Source organism: Pecten maximus, chromosome 1 (genome assembly GCF_902652985.1).
Source record: "Pecten maximus chromosome 1, xPecMax1.1, whole genome shotgun sequence".
Classification (NCBI taxonomy): domain Eukaryota; kingdom Metazoa; phylum Mollusca; class Bivalvia; order Pectinida; family Pectinidae; genus Pecten; species Pecten maximus.
Window position 1 is genome coordinate 47,128,208 of NC_047015.1, and position 19,074 is coordinate 47,147,281.

Here is a 19,074-nt window from a genome sequence, read left to right on the forward strand (position 1 = left end):
TTCACAAATTATCATCAACTTATCGAATCTATGTGATGAAGATAAGCAAAATTTCGTATTAAGATATAAATATAAACTTACCAGACTATTGCAGACGACCGACACACAGGTCTGAGGATTGATATACTAGTATAAAAGTCGGAATGTTCCGGATGTACATGTACAGGATAAAGTCTTTATCGCTGCTTTCAAGAAAACATTATCGGTTCGAAAATTTACAGATATTTATCGAAATGAATATATAAATTCGTGTTTTTTCCCCTTTTTTTTAGATTTTGGATGTCAAAAAGTGGGGGGGGCAAAAAGATATGTTTGCCCCCCCACTGTAAAAAGTGGGGGGGCAATTGCCCCCCCTGCCCCCCCCGCTTCCTACGCCACTGACTTGTACGCAAAAAAAAACGAGCACAATTAATAATCGGTAAGGTAGGGAGAAATATCCAATGGATAAATATTTCACCAGTGAAAGGAACATGGAAGCTATGTAAAATTCTTTCGTTTGTTTACGTTTGTTGTCATTGTCGATAACAGACATAAAATATCGTCATATGAATATGAAATATTAACCAAACGATATGACGGACATCTTACTGTAGCACACTATAAACTATATACTAACTGGCACATTGTTTCAAGTAGTATGATGATTTATGGAGCGAAACTAACCAATATCAATTAAGGCCGGAGTGACAGGACTTTTTATCACATTTAGGTATCAAAACCAGAGCACAGAATGCTAAATGTATGATCACATGCCATTTAAACAGCATCTTATTCTATAATATTCACCACAATGTCAAAAATACCCTGTCTTTGATGAAAAATCGTATTGCACTCTCACACATCTGGACGGAATGTGTCTGACAAATCTAATATTGATGAGAGGCCGCGTTGGCCGAGTGGCTACAATGTAAGGGGTACCGACACTTTATCACTAGCCCTCCACCTCTTGATTGCGAGTTCGAAATCCGCGTGGGGCAGTTGCCTGTTACTGGACCGTATGCCGGTGGTTTTTCTCCGGGTACTCCGACAAGGGTATGACAAAATAAGATGGCCGCCGTTAGTGTCTGACGTGTCATCACATAGGAGGAGAAAATACACTATAACAGCAGAATTATGATCATTTAACCTGGTGCGTGAAGACGTTTGTTTTCAATGTAAGTTTCGCCAACCGTATAATTGAACTTTACTAATGGAACTGTTTAGTTTGAGTGCTATCTCACTTCAAAGATATTATACATGTATAATGTAAATACTTTACGCAACGTATACAGTGTCTATAAATAGCTACAGCGCACTCCAGTTTTTACCTGCACAGGTGTGTGCATAGAAACCACTGACACGTTGCGTTGTATACACTGACTGTCTTGTATAGTAGCCCAATCCAAATATGGCAATGAACACCAGTTACCCTTCCTCTTTACACTAACCAAAGTTATATTGGCAGGTTAACATATTTTAAGTTAATTATCTAAGTAATCAACTCCACAAATTACACATATGCTTGCATCAGCAAAATACCTTTCTGTTTTTTTTACCCACATCGTCTATTTTATCCATATTTTTTTTCATGACAATCGGTAGTTAACCTGATGTGATCGTCGGATACCCACGGTTTATTGCACTACGCTTGGCTGTGTTCAGTGTAATGTGGAATATAGTGCAATCAATCGTGGGTATCCGACGATGACCTGATGTCAGATACAAGACAAACACGTTTCCTTCACACAGTCCCCGCATCCCAAAATTTTGAGATATTTGAAAACATTTCAATTTAAAAAAGAGGACATTTACATTATTGGTCGAGAAGTTTCAGAAGATTGTCTGAAATGTCCCCGAGACGTTTTGATTGCCTATTTTGGATATCCAAAATAGCCAATCAAAGCATCTTTCGGAATTTCCGGAAATCTTCGAATATCATCTCAATTTCTCCGAGATGTACGTTTGTCAAAATAACCGACAATAGTTATTCTCCTTTGTCGCATTAGAAAACACCAGCGAACATGCTTATCTTACATGGTCAAAGTTCATTTGACATGATTATATACGTCAGCATGATAGAGCATAATGTTCTATGGCCATATTATTATATTTTCATCTAATATTACTTAGTTACACGATGTATCAAATAGAAATTGAGGAGTGCTTCAGTTATCCAGTTTTAAGATGACCGACATTTTTGTTGTGGGCATACTTGAAGCTGAGCAGAAGACTGAAATCATGGACGTCTCCTCTGATCTTTTTTCTGATACAGGCGAGCCAGCTCTACGACATCTTTGTTTGTGTACGTGATATTACTCGTGTCATAGAAATGTCTAAATGCCATCGCCATATGACGCGAGTATGTATAGACACTATCGTAGTTCTCATTGTCTGCCACATATTTCCCTTGTTCGTTGAAACTTTTTGGTCTGGGACAGCCATAATGGTCCTTTCTTGCTACGGAGATCACAGGTGATTTCATTTTACTTTCACGGAGCATGTTTTCATGGATTTTTCTACATATAAAACACTCAAATCCAGAAAAGTGGTTATAGAATTTCTTCGAACGATCCATTCCACTAACAGACCATTCTCGATCATTTAAAACCTGCAGGAGATTTTTATTGGAAATTCCATCCGTTTTGAAGCTTACAAATTCGTCATACATAAAATCGTTTTCATCCAAAAGTTTGATTTCCTGTGCAAGATTCTGCACACTTGGGTAATCTTCAATGACCAAAGCGGATTTATCACTTGGAAGGAATTCCTTAAAAACGAAGAGAGAGAAAGATATGAACTTAACAAACGTTCTAGTATCAATTGTATCTGCAATGTGTAAGTATCATCTAAAAGAATCAAATAAAGAAACCAGAAAACTGATTTAAGGAAATGAGGTATTCTCTGATGAGAGCATATTCCCAGAACACAAAAGGGGGGAAATGCTACTTTTTCTAATCACAGTGATATATAGATATAGATATACCCAGTTTTTTGCATATACAAATGTAATTTACTTCCATTTCGCCAATTTTAATATTTTCTATATGACAATTTATCCTCAGAATCTATAGGCATGTTTCAATTTCAAGCTCATTTTACAGCCAAAAACGCATCACGTTTATGCTTCTAACACAGACATTCGACCTTACCTTGACCTTTGGTGAGCCGAATACAATAGGGATAACCCCTAAATGAAATGGTCGCCATAGCTTTTCGGTCATGTAGTCATCACAGACGGCGTTCTCAAAGGCGAAGGCAAACTTGTACTGGGCGATGAAACTGAAGAAAGCCTTGTCCTGATATTTCTCCATGCCCTTTAAACTGAAGCACAATACGACCATCATTTTGGATTGTTTCTATTATTAGGGGCTTTATCGTGATTATCAGTCGTACTATATGATTGGAAAATGCCTGACATCATCATCCACACGTGTAATCTGATTAACATTATTGTATGGGGTTACACCAGTGGGTGTTGCAAAGCACTGAACCAGACAAGTGATGGTCATTACAACACAAGGGGATGACACGAGACTGGTCTTTGTTATACAAATGTACATGTTACTGGGAATATTAGTACTGCTGGTTAAAATATAGTTACTGGTACGTTAGATAAGTCACCGTGTTATTTCTTCTGACAAGAAGTTATGGCAGTGGTGTTCACTTAATGGACCACTTCTGATTGTCAGGAGGTCTGATGTGGTTTATTACTTACTTTGCATCCTTGAAGTATTGTCAAACATGTAGTGCGGTACTTACTGTGCGGGTAATTCTTTGTTTGCGTCACAACTGCCGTACACGTCGACCTTGACGTACTTCTGAAGTAGTTTCAAGTATTTATCACGTCCGGATGGTACATTGCAGTCACTGTGAACAAATATCACGGGAGCCAAGCCTTTTGTGTTCTGTAGGCTGTTTTTCTGTTCAGACGACAGTAAGTACTCCTTACTCAAAAGCCAGTCTAAACTGGGCAGTGCCATTGTCGACACGGGGTATGATGACTCCCTCTACAATCAAAGAAAAGTCAAAATAAGCACTCCCTTGACCCGTTATACTTTCGGCGTTTGCCTCATTCATTCACAATAAGCAGTTCTTGGACCAAAACTGATTCATCGGTGTCCGACCTCATGAAGAAACCCGGCTCGGAGTTAATTTCAGTTGGCCAGAATCAGGAGTTTGTCTCTGAAGATGGCGGCATAAAAGCCACCCTCTATTGGCGACTAAATAAGAATCTTCAGCAAAATACTGGTTTGTGATTTAATTCGTAGCAAACTAACAGAAAAACAAGTTTTATCGCTCTAGAAAGATGCTGAACAGGATAAATAAATTTGGGTTCTTGAAACTGCAAGATAACAAGACGAAACTTGGCAATTACACCTCTGGTCCGGTTTTATAAATTCCTTAACTCATTTTTTTCCTCATTGGAAGGCAATATTTGATTGACGAGAATACTTAGTTGGGTAGATATGTTACGTTTGTTATGTTTTCCACTTAAGTTGGGGTAGGTTGGAACTTGGGCCTGGAAGATTAACCACAGTATATATATCACTTGCCTTAAATGTTGAAGTGAAGTTAAAGAGGGTCATGACTTCCTCGTGGGAGAAAATGAACTCGTTATTTTTTGGCGATTCGTCGTGTTCGAGTGCCCATAAGTGATGCGGAAGTCGTGGTAAAGGCAGAGGACTAAATTCAAATTGTGTTCCGTAAAACAGGAACGCCTGAAATAAATCAATTATTATCAGCATGTGTCTAGAGATTATTTTGAAATATTTTAAGCGCTCTTTACTTTAATGTGAAATTAATATTTTCCGTGAGCAATGACAACTCCAAATTAAATGAAAAATGTACGTAATGTTGTTTATGTAAAGATTTTTGCATGTTCACGGGATCAAGCCTCTGATTACAAGAATACTGGGCATACTTTGTACTTCAGATCGACCATATGGACAACTGAATATCTGATTATTTAACGTTTAGCCCTTTACAATCATACCTGTACATGACAATACAACGTAAATACTTATTTAGAGGTCAAGTTGACATTAAAGGTACTAACTCGTACGCTCGGATCGTTTTTCAACCCTCTCTTAACCGACACATCACACTTGACGTCGCCACAGGTAATTCCATGATTCGTCATACCGGAAACAGGGGCCCACCATACTAGTACGGGATGTTGTGGCGCGCTTTTATCAATTTTATCGCCTCTTAGTTTTGTTTTCTTCCAATTCGATATCGGAGCCTTGGCTGAGAAATTATGAATCTTGAGTATATATTGATTAAGTACATATATGTCTCGTGAACTTGTTCTCTTGGATGAAACTGGAATTAAAAAAACAGTGGTAGTGAATTAGTAACATATATATATATATATAAATAACAAAAACCAGGAGAGGTTGAAATTTATATATGCACCTCACTCTTAACAACACAAAAGATTTCGAGTTACCAGCGGTACGCCATTGAAATCAATTTAAAATAGCCAGTTATATTGATCATAACATATTGCTGATATGGCATGTATTTTACTAGAGTAACATGCATATGCGTATGAATCTTCCTCTAATTATACATTATGCAATGATTATTAGCTGTACGAGTACTTTGAAACGAAGGAAATCCCAACCCAACTTGGCTAAAATGCAACAGAAAAGAGCAGTAAAATACATTTGTATACTATAACTGGATCGAACCTCTCATTCTCCTAGCGGACGTCACTTTCTCTAAACTAAAGGGATTTTCCCACAAGGCGGAGTCAGTAAGTAAACTATGTACTCTCCAATTTTACTTACTGTCCTGGTCACGGCACCAAATCAGTAATATGAAGGAATTATGAAAAATATCCAACCCACGCTCGGTCGCGGACTAGGGACCTTTCACTCTTCAATTGGTCCCCCCTTCATTGAGCTGAATGGAAGTTTCCGGCTAGTGGCACCAAATCAGTAATTTAAATGAGAAAGGAGTTGAAGTTGCAGGATATTCCCACTAACCGGAGGGCAAATTCTACGGTCTATATTATGATCCCGTTCTGGGTGTCTAGATTCATAACGTCTCGAGGACCTCCGCTAATGTGAAGCACACCCAAAGAGTTCCGATTGTGAATTGATAAACTCGTTTTAATAACATCACCAGGCTTCAGTACATCGAATGACGTAATTCTGACCCCTCTCTACCATGGAGAATACGAACCATCGGCTTGGCCTGTCTGCTGAATGGCTATCCACAGAACAAACGACACGACTGCCGAGAAGGCCACGAATATGTAAAGAAGGCCTCGGTTCCTGAAAACGGATAAAACCATATTGTGATGAATAGAATTACTCTGTTTGATAAGGCGTTTATTTTGCACCATTCAAATATTAATTGGAATAATAGCATTTGAAATGGAAAATAAAAACCACTAACAAACGCAAGCGACGTGTTATCACCTTCAGAAAGGCACTAGACAAAATTATACTTTCCATAGAGGATGTACATATAAAATATATTTCACACATATTTATAATAAAAATACCTTCTGCAAAGCCTTGGTATCATCTTCAATTTCTCATAGAAGTACTTCCGTCTGAAACATTTCATGAAATATAGATGATAAGAATTTTTTAACATACAGTGATGCACGATGCTACTCTCAGTTACATATTTAAGTACAGTTTGATATGTAAATAATAGTGAATAAAAACTTTTAAAAACATACAAAAAATGATGAAATAAAATGAAAGTATATATGTATAAGATAAAAAATGCCGTTTTTAGAAAGACGTAACCGAATCATCTGGAGCAGTATGTGCAATGAAAGTGTACAAAAGATTGCTGTTTAGCCGAAAAGACCTGTCGAATTGATATCGTGTATTCTGTGGAAGATGAGAGTGTGGTCGCTGATGATTAATTAATCGTCACATAAAATTACCAATGATAGCATTCTCGCCCGACTCTCTTTTCAGTATGTTAATTTTAAGCATCCTAAGATATTCAATACAATAACAAAAAAATAAAACAAAAAAAAACTCCACTTGATAGTATGGAAGCAACCTGTACATACATTATAGATAATTTGTAAAAAAAAAAATCAAATTTCACAAAATCACTAATTCTCAAAATTCACATAATTTTTTTTTACCCCAAACACCATCTTTCTAAAACGTGAGATGAAGATACATCTGATAAGATAACAATATAGATTTCTCAAAACCCAAAACAGCAAAACATCAAATCCATATAATCAGTGGGGTGTGTTGAGATGTCCATACTACGATGCAACTATATTCAAGGTTTGATTGGAACAACATTGACACTTTTTGCGAGACTGAGAAAAAAAAAGCAAAAAAAAAAGCAAACAAACAAAAACCAAGAGAAAAAAGCCAAGATTCCTAGCATCCCCAATTCACAGCCACCGGACCATGAATCCTTAATGATCTTCTCTTCAGTAAATGAGGCTGTATTGAGGTGTCCACTATGTGATCTAGCTGTATACCAAGTTTGGTTAATGTTAGACTTTCACTTATTAAGCAAAGGATCTAAATGCAAACTAAATGGAAAATGTTGATGACACCGCTGTCACTAATGCCACCGGAAAGTTTCCTCGCTTGCGATAGGCGATACATGAGTGAGTGAATTCATAATTAAATGGAATAAGTTGACATAAGTGTGCTATGTAGTGATAATTAATGAAATAAGTTGAAATAAGTGTGCTACGTATTGATAATTAATGACAAACTAAAGTAATGTTCGCTAAATTCAATTTCATGATTGCAGTGCGTAAAACCCTGGTAACCATCCGTAAAATTACTACACACATGTGTACATAATTGATTACAGTTCCGGGTTCGAGACTCGATGAGTTTACCATGCCTGGTCGCCCACCATTTATATGTTATACCGAATTGTACCGTGAATGTCTGGGCATCATGACCATGGCTTAGAACACAGGTGCACGAATTCCCAATTCATGGTTCAAATATGTATTGTATGCTACATAATAAAGGACTGTGGTCCTATTTTCCTTAGTTTGAATACGGTTAATATATTAAAACTATTGAAATAGCAAAAATATTGCGGAATGAAATATAAAATTCTATTGTCTGTTATAAAACACATAACATGGAAGAAACGTATAAAACAACAAGAAACCAAGCGACATCTTCTATAAGGGCATCCATTTGGAGAAAAATCTTGCCAATCAGATAAAAGAAAACCCGAAGCAGTTCTGGAAATACGTAGTGTCTAAAAACCTAAACGAAACAAACTGTAGGTGACTGTGTGGTGATTTAAAAACTATCCTGTGTAGTTGGAAAACTTACAAAAACGTTTTCAGTACCTGGGAAAAGAACTTATTTCGTGTTTTGATTCGTTTGGACAATGGAGTCGAGTGACGAACACGTACACGTACAGGTGCACGCTCCACCTACGCCTCAACAGGTAAGCGAGCCACTTATTATAACACAAGAACAAGCTCGACAATTTTCTACACCTGTGTCTTCGGGTTTAAAGAGACAAACTTTTGATTCTTCTCCGGATGATACAATCGAATCCGCACCAAAAAAAACTGCTAATGAATCCCTACAGCCGGTCAGTACTTGTAAATTTTCACCCACCACATTAACAATGAACACATCAGATGATGATTTTTTCAACAATCTGATTCAAGCATTGGTAGAACCTGTAAGCCGGCTTGTAGCCTCAATTATTACTCAGACTTTTACTGCTGAGATCCAACCTAAATTGGACCAAGTTTTATCCGATATGGTCAACAATGAGAAAACAGAAAATCTTATTCAAAGTTGTGTGGATACTAAAATAGGCTCTATGATTGACAACAAAGTATCTTCCATGGAAAAGCAGATTATTCTCCAAGACAATCAGATAAAGGCTCTACACAGTAGAATTGATCAGTTGGAAAAAAGTCATAGAGAACACGAAGATATCCTCGACGAACATGAACAGTATTCACGTCGGACTTGTCTAAAGTTTCTTAATGTACCCGTTCCGAGAGGTGAAGACGTCCATACTTTCGACCCCCAGAAGGCGGTATTAGATATATGCGAAAAATATCTAAAATTGAAAGTCCAGCCGCGGTCCATTTCTCGCTGTCATATCCTTGGATCTATCTCTGAAGGTAAAACCAACATCATTATACGCTTCCTGAGGTACATTGACCGTGAACAAATTTTTTCCGCGAAACAAAAACTTAAGGGCAATGAACATAAAACGTTGATTGTTGAATCCCTCACAAAAAAAAGACAAACTGTTGTGAACGAATTGAATAAGCTGAGACATGCAGGTAAAATCAATTCATTTTGGACTCGAGACGGCCGAATATTTGCAAAAAAATCACAAGAAGACAGGAAATTCATGATTGTGTCATTGAAAGACATAGGTGAACTTCTACCCGGCTATGAATACGTCCCACACCGTCCAAATTAGTGGATGATGTCTTGTCACCAACTAACAATTGCTACTTTATTCAATTGAAATATGCATGGTGTTTATAAAACTAAATAATTATGCTATTTTAGCTGTTACACGTACAATGTATAACTATATTCCCATGTTTGAAGTGTGAGCGAATGTACACGTGAACACTTTTGAAGTCATGTTATTTTACAAAACCATACCTGAGTGACCCCTCGATGACCCTGTAATTTCGCATGATAGAAATGTCGAGGGGTGTCTTGCTCTCTCTCACTCTCTCTCGTGGACCTACACACTATTCATATATGGAGCCGTCTAATAGTTTGCTCCCCTACGTATAACTTGTAGTAGACTCTCCTATTCTATTTGCATGAGTTGAACGATTCGACACACGCTCGCTGATCACCAGTCTCTTCAACACTAATAATTCTAAATGATAAGTTACAATCATATTCTTTGATTCAATAGTACACTATATGATGCTATATCGACTACGTTCATGAAAAGAACATTATCATTTGTAATTTCAAAAAAAACATTCCTCATAAACAATGTTTGACGTTCTTATACAGATGTACTTTTATAAACTTTATTGTGCTAAATCTATCACTGCTCAAGTCACTGGAATTTCACGAGGAAGGAGAGATACATTGTACAGTTTATCTAAGTGTACAATTATTATATGTTTTTTTTTGTTTTGTTTTTTTGTTGTTTTTTTTTTGTTTTTATTTAATTTTACGAACAAAGAATATTCCTCGTAATTTTAAGTCCTTCAATAATCAACTGTAATGAATTCAATCTACAACACGGACAGTGTAAGTGTACATTACCTACATTAGCTAGATGCTAGGTGTGTAGATACCTTTTATAAATTTATAAATTATGTTGTAATAAATTTATCCCTGTTCAAGTCACTCGAACTTCACGAGGAAGGAGAGATACACTGTACAGTTTATTCAAGTGTACAATTATTATATGCATTTTTGTTTGATATTTTTTCTACATCTTGCCTTATATGTTATCTTCTGGATATACATGTACGTGTTTCTGCATATCTCTTATGCAAATATTTACTGCGAGGTATGTTGGTATTATTATAATTATAAGCAGTGAGTCGTGTTAGCTTTGAATATATGTGTATAATATGTGTGTGTGGCAAAGACTGTTTTCTTTTCTATAGTAAGCATGAAAAATTTGTAGAGCGCGTGCATGTGAAATTTGTAGGGCGCGTGCGCAATGACGGAGCTGATTTAGTGGTGTGTGCGCAGTGAGGTGTGTTTGCAACTTGCCTGTGTGTATGTGTGTGGCAAATACGATGTATTCATATAGTATGCATGTGGGTTCCAGCGTACTTGTGTACTAAGTGTGTAGATATGTACTGATGAGTGTATGTACCATTTAACATTATTCTTGTTCTCTTTATCTCTTGAAAATATCAGTGTTCATTTATTTTTATTATCGTAAGCATCTCCGATCTTCACTTTCTCTCGATCAATTAGTTATGTCATTACATACTTCTGTTCCATTTTCTATATTTCTTCTCGCTTTATCCTTACTTGTATCATCTTTCTTTCTCTTTTATCTATCTGTCTACTGTTTACTAAACTTTGACCTTGACCGAAACCAATATGTATATTCAAGAGCCGTTTTCTTTCTCGGAATAGTTTATAATGCTATTATTGTGAATGTTTCCGATGGGATCACTGTGCGGTTGACTAATTTTGATAATGGTTAGAAGGTGATATATCCGCAATTTGGCACAGAGTTTCTATCGGAAGTTTTTACAATGTAGCTTATGGGGGACTAATTTTTAAGAAGATTCATTTTAAAGGTCACATCAGTGCTAAATTTTTTTTAGATATTTTATCTAGTTTGATAGCAAGTTTGATATCCTTCGTCTTTATGTGCATACAGTCACAATTGGACAACATATTTTATTACAATATTTTATTATTACTGTTGATATTGGACATGGATATAGAATCAAACCCTGGTCCCGCGGAAAATGAATTGTCTATATTTCATTTAAATACTAGGAGTATAAGAAACAAATTGGAATATATTGAAAATATAGCAGATGAATTTGATATCTTGTGCTTTACCGAAACCCATTTAGATCACCATGTACCATTTTCTGAATTAACTATACCGGGTTTTATGGAGCCGTTTCGAAAAGATAGAAATTTCTCAGGTGGAGGTTTATTAGTATATTATTCTGATTCGTTGAAATGTATTCTAAGATACGATCTTGAATTTGTACATGGAGAAAATATTTGGATACAAATCGAAATGGACAGGCAAATTTCATTACTGTGTACTTTATATCGACCGGAAGGTTCATGTCATCCTTTTTGGGAAAATTTTAAATATTCTATTGAGAAGGCCTTAGAAATTACAACGAATGTGGTAATTGTTGGAGATATAAATGTTGATTTTTTAACCATATCGCATAACCATATTTTAAATCAAATTATGTTGGAAATGGACTTAACCAATGTTATTAATGAACCCACTAGACACGGATTGACGAGACATAGTTTATTGGACCCTATTTTATTGAGTGATAATTCTAGATGTACAGATTCTCATGTTATTAAGATAAATCGTAATATAAGTGATCATGACGGATGTGTAGTATTTCTGTCTATACCCATTAGTCTATCCCGTAACTATACCCGTCAAGTTTGGTCATATAAAAATGCAGATTTTAATAAGTTAAATAATTTGATTAATACTTTTGATTGGGAAACATTTTTCCAAAATTTTGATTCTGTTGATATCGCCAGTGTTAGATTCACTGAACAGTTTTTATCATATGCTTCGGAATGTATACCAAAAAAATCAGTTGTTATTAGACCACAAGATAAACTATGGATGAATTCAGAACTCAGGAAAGCTATGCGGCTACGAGATAGACTCCGGAAAGTATTCAAGCGTGTTAAGTCCATTTCCAATCTAACAAAATATAAACAACAAAGAAATAAGGTCAATAATATGAAAAAGCATGCAAGGGAGTTGTTTTATGATAAAGTTGGGGACATTATTGATAAGCTTGACACTAGTAACCCTAAATCTTATTGGAGACTTGTTCGTAAATTATATAAACAATCTGAGTCGCTGGAAGTTATTCCACCACTTACGAACCCAGATAGTGGAAATATTGAACTTGGTGATATCGAAAAAGCCAATATTTTGAATAACTATTTTTGTTCTATTTCAACAATTAATGATAGGGAGGTTCCATTACCAAATTTTAATCTTAGAACTAATTCTTTCCTTGACTCCGTTGTAGTCAGATCCGACGAAGTTTGCGATATTCTGAAAATTCTTAAACTAGGGAAAGCATCTGGTCATGATACCATAAGTCACCATATGTTAAAATTTACTGCAAATTCCATATGTAAACCTTTGTCAATTTTGTTTAATATGTCTTTTAATCAAAAAAGTTTTCCTGAAATCTGGAAGAAAGGCGTTGTACTTCCCCTTTTCAAAAAGGGTGATAGACATTTAGTGTCCAATTATCGACCAATTACTCTTCTGTCTTGTATCGGTAAAGTTTTTGAAAGAGTTGTTTTTAAACACATTTACAATTATTTTCATGAAAACTCCCTTTTCTATGAAAAACAGTCTGGTTTCATGTCATGTCACTCTACAGTGCACCAACTTATCGAAATTTACCACAATATTTGTTGTTCACTAGAGGAAAAAAAACACGCATGTCTTATCTTTTGCGACATCTCGAAAGCGTTTGACCGTGTATGGCACAAGGGTTTGTTAATTAAATTAGAAGCATATGGTATTAGGGGTGATCTTCTAGAGTGGTTAAAAAATTATATTTCTGATCGTCAGCAACAAGTTATAGTTAAAAATGTGTACTCCAATACAGGTTACACGACTGCTGGCGTACCACAGGGAAGCGTTTTGGGACCCCTTTTGTTTTTAATATATATAAATGATATTGTTGATAATATGAATAGTATATCTCGTTTATTTGCTGATGACACTTCGTTAATGTATTCTTCATCATCTCTTTTAGACATTCAAAGATCTCTTAATAATGACTTGCAAAAACTCAATAAATGGTCTCAAGACTGGCTCACTAAATTTAACCCACAAAAAACTGATGTATTGCTAATAACAAATTCAAAAAATATTCCACCCTTGAACCTTACTTTTGGAGAAGAAACTTTGAAACTAGTTAGTAACCATAGACATTTAGGTGTGACTTTCAGTTCGGATGCAAAGTGGTCCCTGCACATAGCAGAAATAATAAAAACATGTATGAAAAAAGTATCGGTGTTAAGGAAATTCAAATTTTTGTTGAGTAGAAAAACTTTATTACGAATTTATAGAGTATTTGTGTTGCCTGTATTGGAATATGCTTGTGAGGTATGGGATGGTTGTTCTCTGGCAGATGTAAATAAACTAGAACAAGTTCAACTTGAGGCAGCAAGAATCATTACCGGCATGCCATCTTTCTCTAGCAAACAATCTCTATATAAAGAATCCCAGCTCCAACCTTTATCTGAAAGAAGAAAGTTCCGTAAACTTTCAATGATGTATAAACTCCACAATGATTTAACTCCTTCCTATTTCAGCAATCTTCTTCCTCCAAGAGTAGGTGAACGTAATTCGTATAATGTTAGAAATAAAGAAAACTATACCGTTCCAAATTTTCGATTGTCTACTTCTTATGAATCCTTTATCCCATCTTCTGTTAGGTTATGGAATAATTTACCTATTGATATCAGAGAACAGCCATCCATTAGTAGATTTAAATCCAAAATAGAAAACAATCGTGATATATTACCTATTTATTATCTAACTGGAAATAGAAAATTAAATGTTTTACACACAAGGTTAAGACATGTTTGTAGTAGCTTAAACTATGATTTGTATAGAGTAAATATAATTAATGATACAACCTGTGCATGTGGTAATGAGTGTGAAAACGTGTATCATTATTTTTTTGATTGTATATTATACAGAAGAGAGCGTGAAACTTTATTTGATAATCTCTCCCGCTATTGTAATGTGACTCTTAATGTTATTCTCTGGGGTTCTCCTAAACTATCTGATGAACAAAATGGCTATATTTTTCAATATGTTCAAAATTTTATTAAATCCAGTAATCGATTTTAGGTCATCTCTCTCTCTCTCTCTCTCTCTCTCTCTCTCTCTCTTTAAATTAACTGGCATTAACATATTTACTTTTCATGCTGTCCCTCATCTCTGTCTTTTCTTACATCATATACAAATTTTATATACTGTATTATATTGTAAATTCATATTATGTACATAATGATTATTGGAAGAAGGCGTTTTAAGTTGCGATAACTTGTGTCCTATTCCTGTTGTTATATTTAACAATAAAACTATGTTTAAATCAAATCAGGTGACTGTGAGGGCTCTCAAGGTAAAATATACACCAACAACACAGAGAAGGCAGAAACACATTTTCATTGAGGTCTTGTCAAAACGGATTCATGCAAGGGAAACCATGTGTTACACAACTTATTACGCAGATAGTATCGCAAAGGGATGGACGAGAAAAACAACATAGACGTCATTCATCTTGATTTTAGCACAGCCTTTGACAGAGTGCCACACAAGGTTTTCTACACAAAATAGAAAAACACGGAATCAAAGTCTTGGTCTGAATTAAAAGCTTTCTTCCCGATATGAACCAACAAGTTTCCATCAACGGAAAGGTGTCTGGCCCCGTGACAGTGAAGAATTCCAAAGCGATGTCGAAAACTTATGTAAACAGAGAAAGATGAAATGAAATGGGGGAAAATGGCAATACATGCGCATAGGAAATTCGTCAGGAAACTACTATGCTGATTATGAGATACATACTCATGGGCAAAAAGGATCAATCACAAGATGTTATTCAGAAAAGGACCTGAGAATGACATATTTATCAAATTCAACTAACATGTGTTTCAAAAGCAGACAGTCGGCCTTATATTCAAAACGTTCAACTTTATTGACAAAAATATGTTTGAAAAGTTTATACAAAACCTTGATCAGACTTAACTTGGAATATGCTTCGAGTATTTGGAGATCAGTGCTGAATAAAGATCAAGTTATAAATGAACCGTCTATTTGAGAAACACATAGAGAGTGTACGGTTTAACCGACCTGTCATATGAACAACTGCTCAGGTTACGTGGCTTACCAAGTCTACAAAATCATGATTAGTATCGATTTTGGGAAGAAGGAGAAACCTCCACTAGAGGACACTCGAAAAAATAATGAAACCAAAGTTTAGGCTAAGTACCACAAAGAATGTATCTTACAGCAGAGTTGATACTTGGAACAGTCTGCCGAATATCTTCAAAAACCCTCTCACCTACATCACCCTTTTCACTTACATGTTACAGCCACCCTATCACACAGCTAAACTTTACAAGGATACGCCCCCAGAAGTCTTAAATGCTTATATTGGTATTTAAATGACATAATGAACAAAATTAATAGAATTTGCATTGTGCCTGTGAAGTGTTTCCGCGCAAAGAAACATGTTTGGTATTAAAATTCCCATGACAGAATATCGACACGGTTAAGTGAAATTCATGCACTGAAAAGTTCCTCGACTGTAACACGCCAAAATACCTCACATTAAAACACTTTTAAGCTCTAATAAATTTGAATTTAAACGTATATTTCTAATTTACAAAACTTCAAGACACTGGCGGTTGAGAGATTAGATACTTGATTTTAATTTAGTTCTGATTTTGCTTTGTCGCCACGTAGGGCTACTATAGTGCGTCCATACGCGTAGCAGAACGTTGCCAAGTCTCTCTCCTTAAGTATTCCTGGAATGGTTGAATCGAACCGCGATTGTCTCAAAACACATATAGCTATGTAACAGTCGACTCATGGGAAATAAATCATCACCCGTACAAGTGTCTGAATTCATACTGTTACGGGTACATATAACGAGACTTTTCAGGAAAAGGAGCAGGATGCCAACTAAATACCTTAAATACCCAATCAGACGTACTCTTCCCCACAGGCGCTTGCATAGAAAATGTTATTTTCATTTTTTTTTGACAGTGGTATGTGTAATCTGTTATACAGATTACACATACCACTGTCATATCAAAAAAAAAATGAAAGTCATATTTTCTATGCAAGCGCCTGTGCTCTTCCCCCCCCCCCCAAATAAACTGTCTGGTAAAAACTTCAATTAGTGTCGACAGACTGTAAAGCATTACACACATCAAGCTTGTGTTTACATTTATAGAGAGTTGCATATGTTGTTTTTTTATTAGATATGGTTCGATTTTCCTCAATTCTCTTTAACTATAACATGGTTGAGTTAATATTTTGAGATATTAACCAATGTATATATTTTAGAAGCACTGAGTTAATATTGCGTTTACGGATGACGTCATAATCATCGTGACGTAGAAATGCCCCAACATCTTGTTATCACGATAAATATAATGTAATTTAACTATTTTACAAACAGGTTCCATATGTAATATACAAATTAAGGACCTCTGATTCGGTTAAAACAGTGTTATATCAACCTGGTAGAATATAAAATATTGACCTCATGACATTAACCTCACCAAAGATAATGGTTAGATATCAAATATTATTAATTTCAACATTTAAATTTTCATAATACACATCTACTGCGTTATTATAATGTTTCCCTATATTGCTATGGTAACCCGGAACTGTACAGCAGAAATAAGAAAATATATAAATATATGCCAGTGTTTACGTTTGATGTTGTTAATCGGGTGGCGAACTTGTCAAATCTAATATAAGCACATGATGTGGAATATTTTGTCCAGGGACACATATGTATACACACCGTTAAAGTGTAATCCTTATCAAGATATCCTTCTTAGTATGACATTTGTGAAATCTTAAACGACACTTACCTTACTTTGCAATGGCTGCATGGGCTGTTTCTTCAGTAAAACGATTGTTGGGTTGTTACAGACACAAATATATTCAGGAGTAGCGCAGTTGTATGTTATAGACACGTGGAGTTTATGTCGCTGGCCAGTGACTTTTAGAAGCTTCCGATCAAGTTGGTAGACGACTGAGGAACTTGTTTTACCTGAGCTCACATATACAATACCGATATATACACGCGTGTCAATGTAAAAGTATGCGTGCTTACCGAACATTAAAACGCATTGAACCCGAAAACGTTTATATGTTTTATTTAGGGAACCTCGCCGTTAAGGTATCGGTGCATATTGGACAATGTTTCCCGGTTTTCGGCTTCAGCTGTAACTGGTCGATAGCGACATCAAATCTAAATTAATTATTGATATCCATTCAGTCTGCGGAACTTGTATAATATATATATGTACCCGGTTACTTAGCCGCTATAAAATATGTGCTTTATATTAAAAGGGTGAAAACGATCTTAGTGAAATGTTGGTGGGTTTCCCCTACTCGACTATCCCTCTAACAAATAAATGATAGTATTTTCTCAAAGTAGATGTATATCGATCATTGTATATTGATTACGTAATAAGAATTCAGGGGGCTCGGATTATAACACACTGAGAGGAAAGATCAATGAAATACACTGACGATTATAATCACCCATGGTATCAACTAGAATAATACATTACAACCAAGCTCTACTGCTGATATACACATTCATTAATTATACATGAAGCAAATATTTAACAAAAGATCCAAACATCGATAAAGAATTAAAGATAACCAAGAGCATAGCAACAGGTGCTAAATATATTGTAACATGAAAGTATAAATAGTATAGTGTGGTGATGGGAAATAGTATAGTGTGGTGACGGGAAATAGTGTGGTGACGGGAAATAGTATAGTGTGGTGACGGGAAATAGTATAGTGTGGTGATGGGAAATAGTGTGGTGAGGGGAAATAGTATAGTGTGGTGAGGGGAAATAGTATAGTGTGGTGACAGATAATAGTATAGTGTGGTGACGGGAAATAGTATAGTGTGGTGACGGGAAATAGTATAGTGTGGTGACGGGAAATAGTGTGGTGACGGGAAATATTATAGTGTGGTGACGGGAAATAGTATAGTGTGGTGACGGGAAATAGTATAGTGTGGTGACGGGAAATAGTATAGTGTGGTGACGGGAAATATTATAGTGTGGTGACGGGAAATAGTATAGTGTGGTGACGGGAAATATTAAAGTGTGGTGACGGGAAATAGTATAGTGTGGTGACGGGAAATATTATAGTGTGGTGACGGGAAATAGTATAGTGTGGTGACGGGATATATTATAGTGTGGTGACGGGAAATAGTATAGTGTGGTGACGGGAAATATTATAGTGTGGTGACGGGAAATAGTATAGTGTGGTGATGGGGAAATAGTATAGTGTGGTGAGGGGAAACAGTATAGTGTGGTGACGGAAAATAATATAGTGTGGTGACGGGAAATAGTATAGTATGGTGACGGAAAATAGTATAGTGTGGTGACGGGAAATAGTATAGTGTGGTGACGGATAATAGTATAATGTGGTGACGGGAAATATTATAGTGTGGTGACGGGAAATAGTATAGTGTGGTGATGGGGAAATAGTATAGTGTGGTGACGGGAACTAGTGTGGTGACGGGAAATAGTATAGTGTGGTGACGGGAAATAGTATAGTGTGGTGACGGGAAATATTATAGTGTGGTGACGGGAAATATTATAGTGTGGTGACGGGAAATAG

General features: G+C 35.9%; 1 protein-coding gene across 1 annotated transcript; it reads right to left on the bottom strand.

Annotated features, from left to right (window-relative positions):
• Nucleotides 1–386: 386 nt before the first annotated feature.
• Nucleotides 387–17,496, bottom strand: LOC117335935 (alpha-(1,3)-fucosyltransferase 10-like). Its single transcript, XM_033896222.1, has 8 exons — nt 17,295–17,496; nt 6,494–6,544; nt 6,169–6,260; nt 5,036–5,301; nt 4,533–4,697; nt 3,739–3,986; nt 3,129–3,300; nt 387–2,746 (listed from the first exon to the last, which is right to left on the bottom strand). Exons 2-8 carry the CDS (start codon nt 6,514–6,516, stop codon nt 2,216–2,218), a joined length of 1,497 nt encoding a protein of 498 aa, XP_033752113.1. The 5' UTR covers nt 6,517–6,544; nt 17,295–17,496; the 3' UTR covers nt 387–2,215.
• Between the last annotated feature and the right edge of the window lie 1,578 nt (nt 17,497–19,074).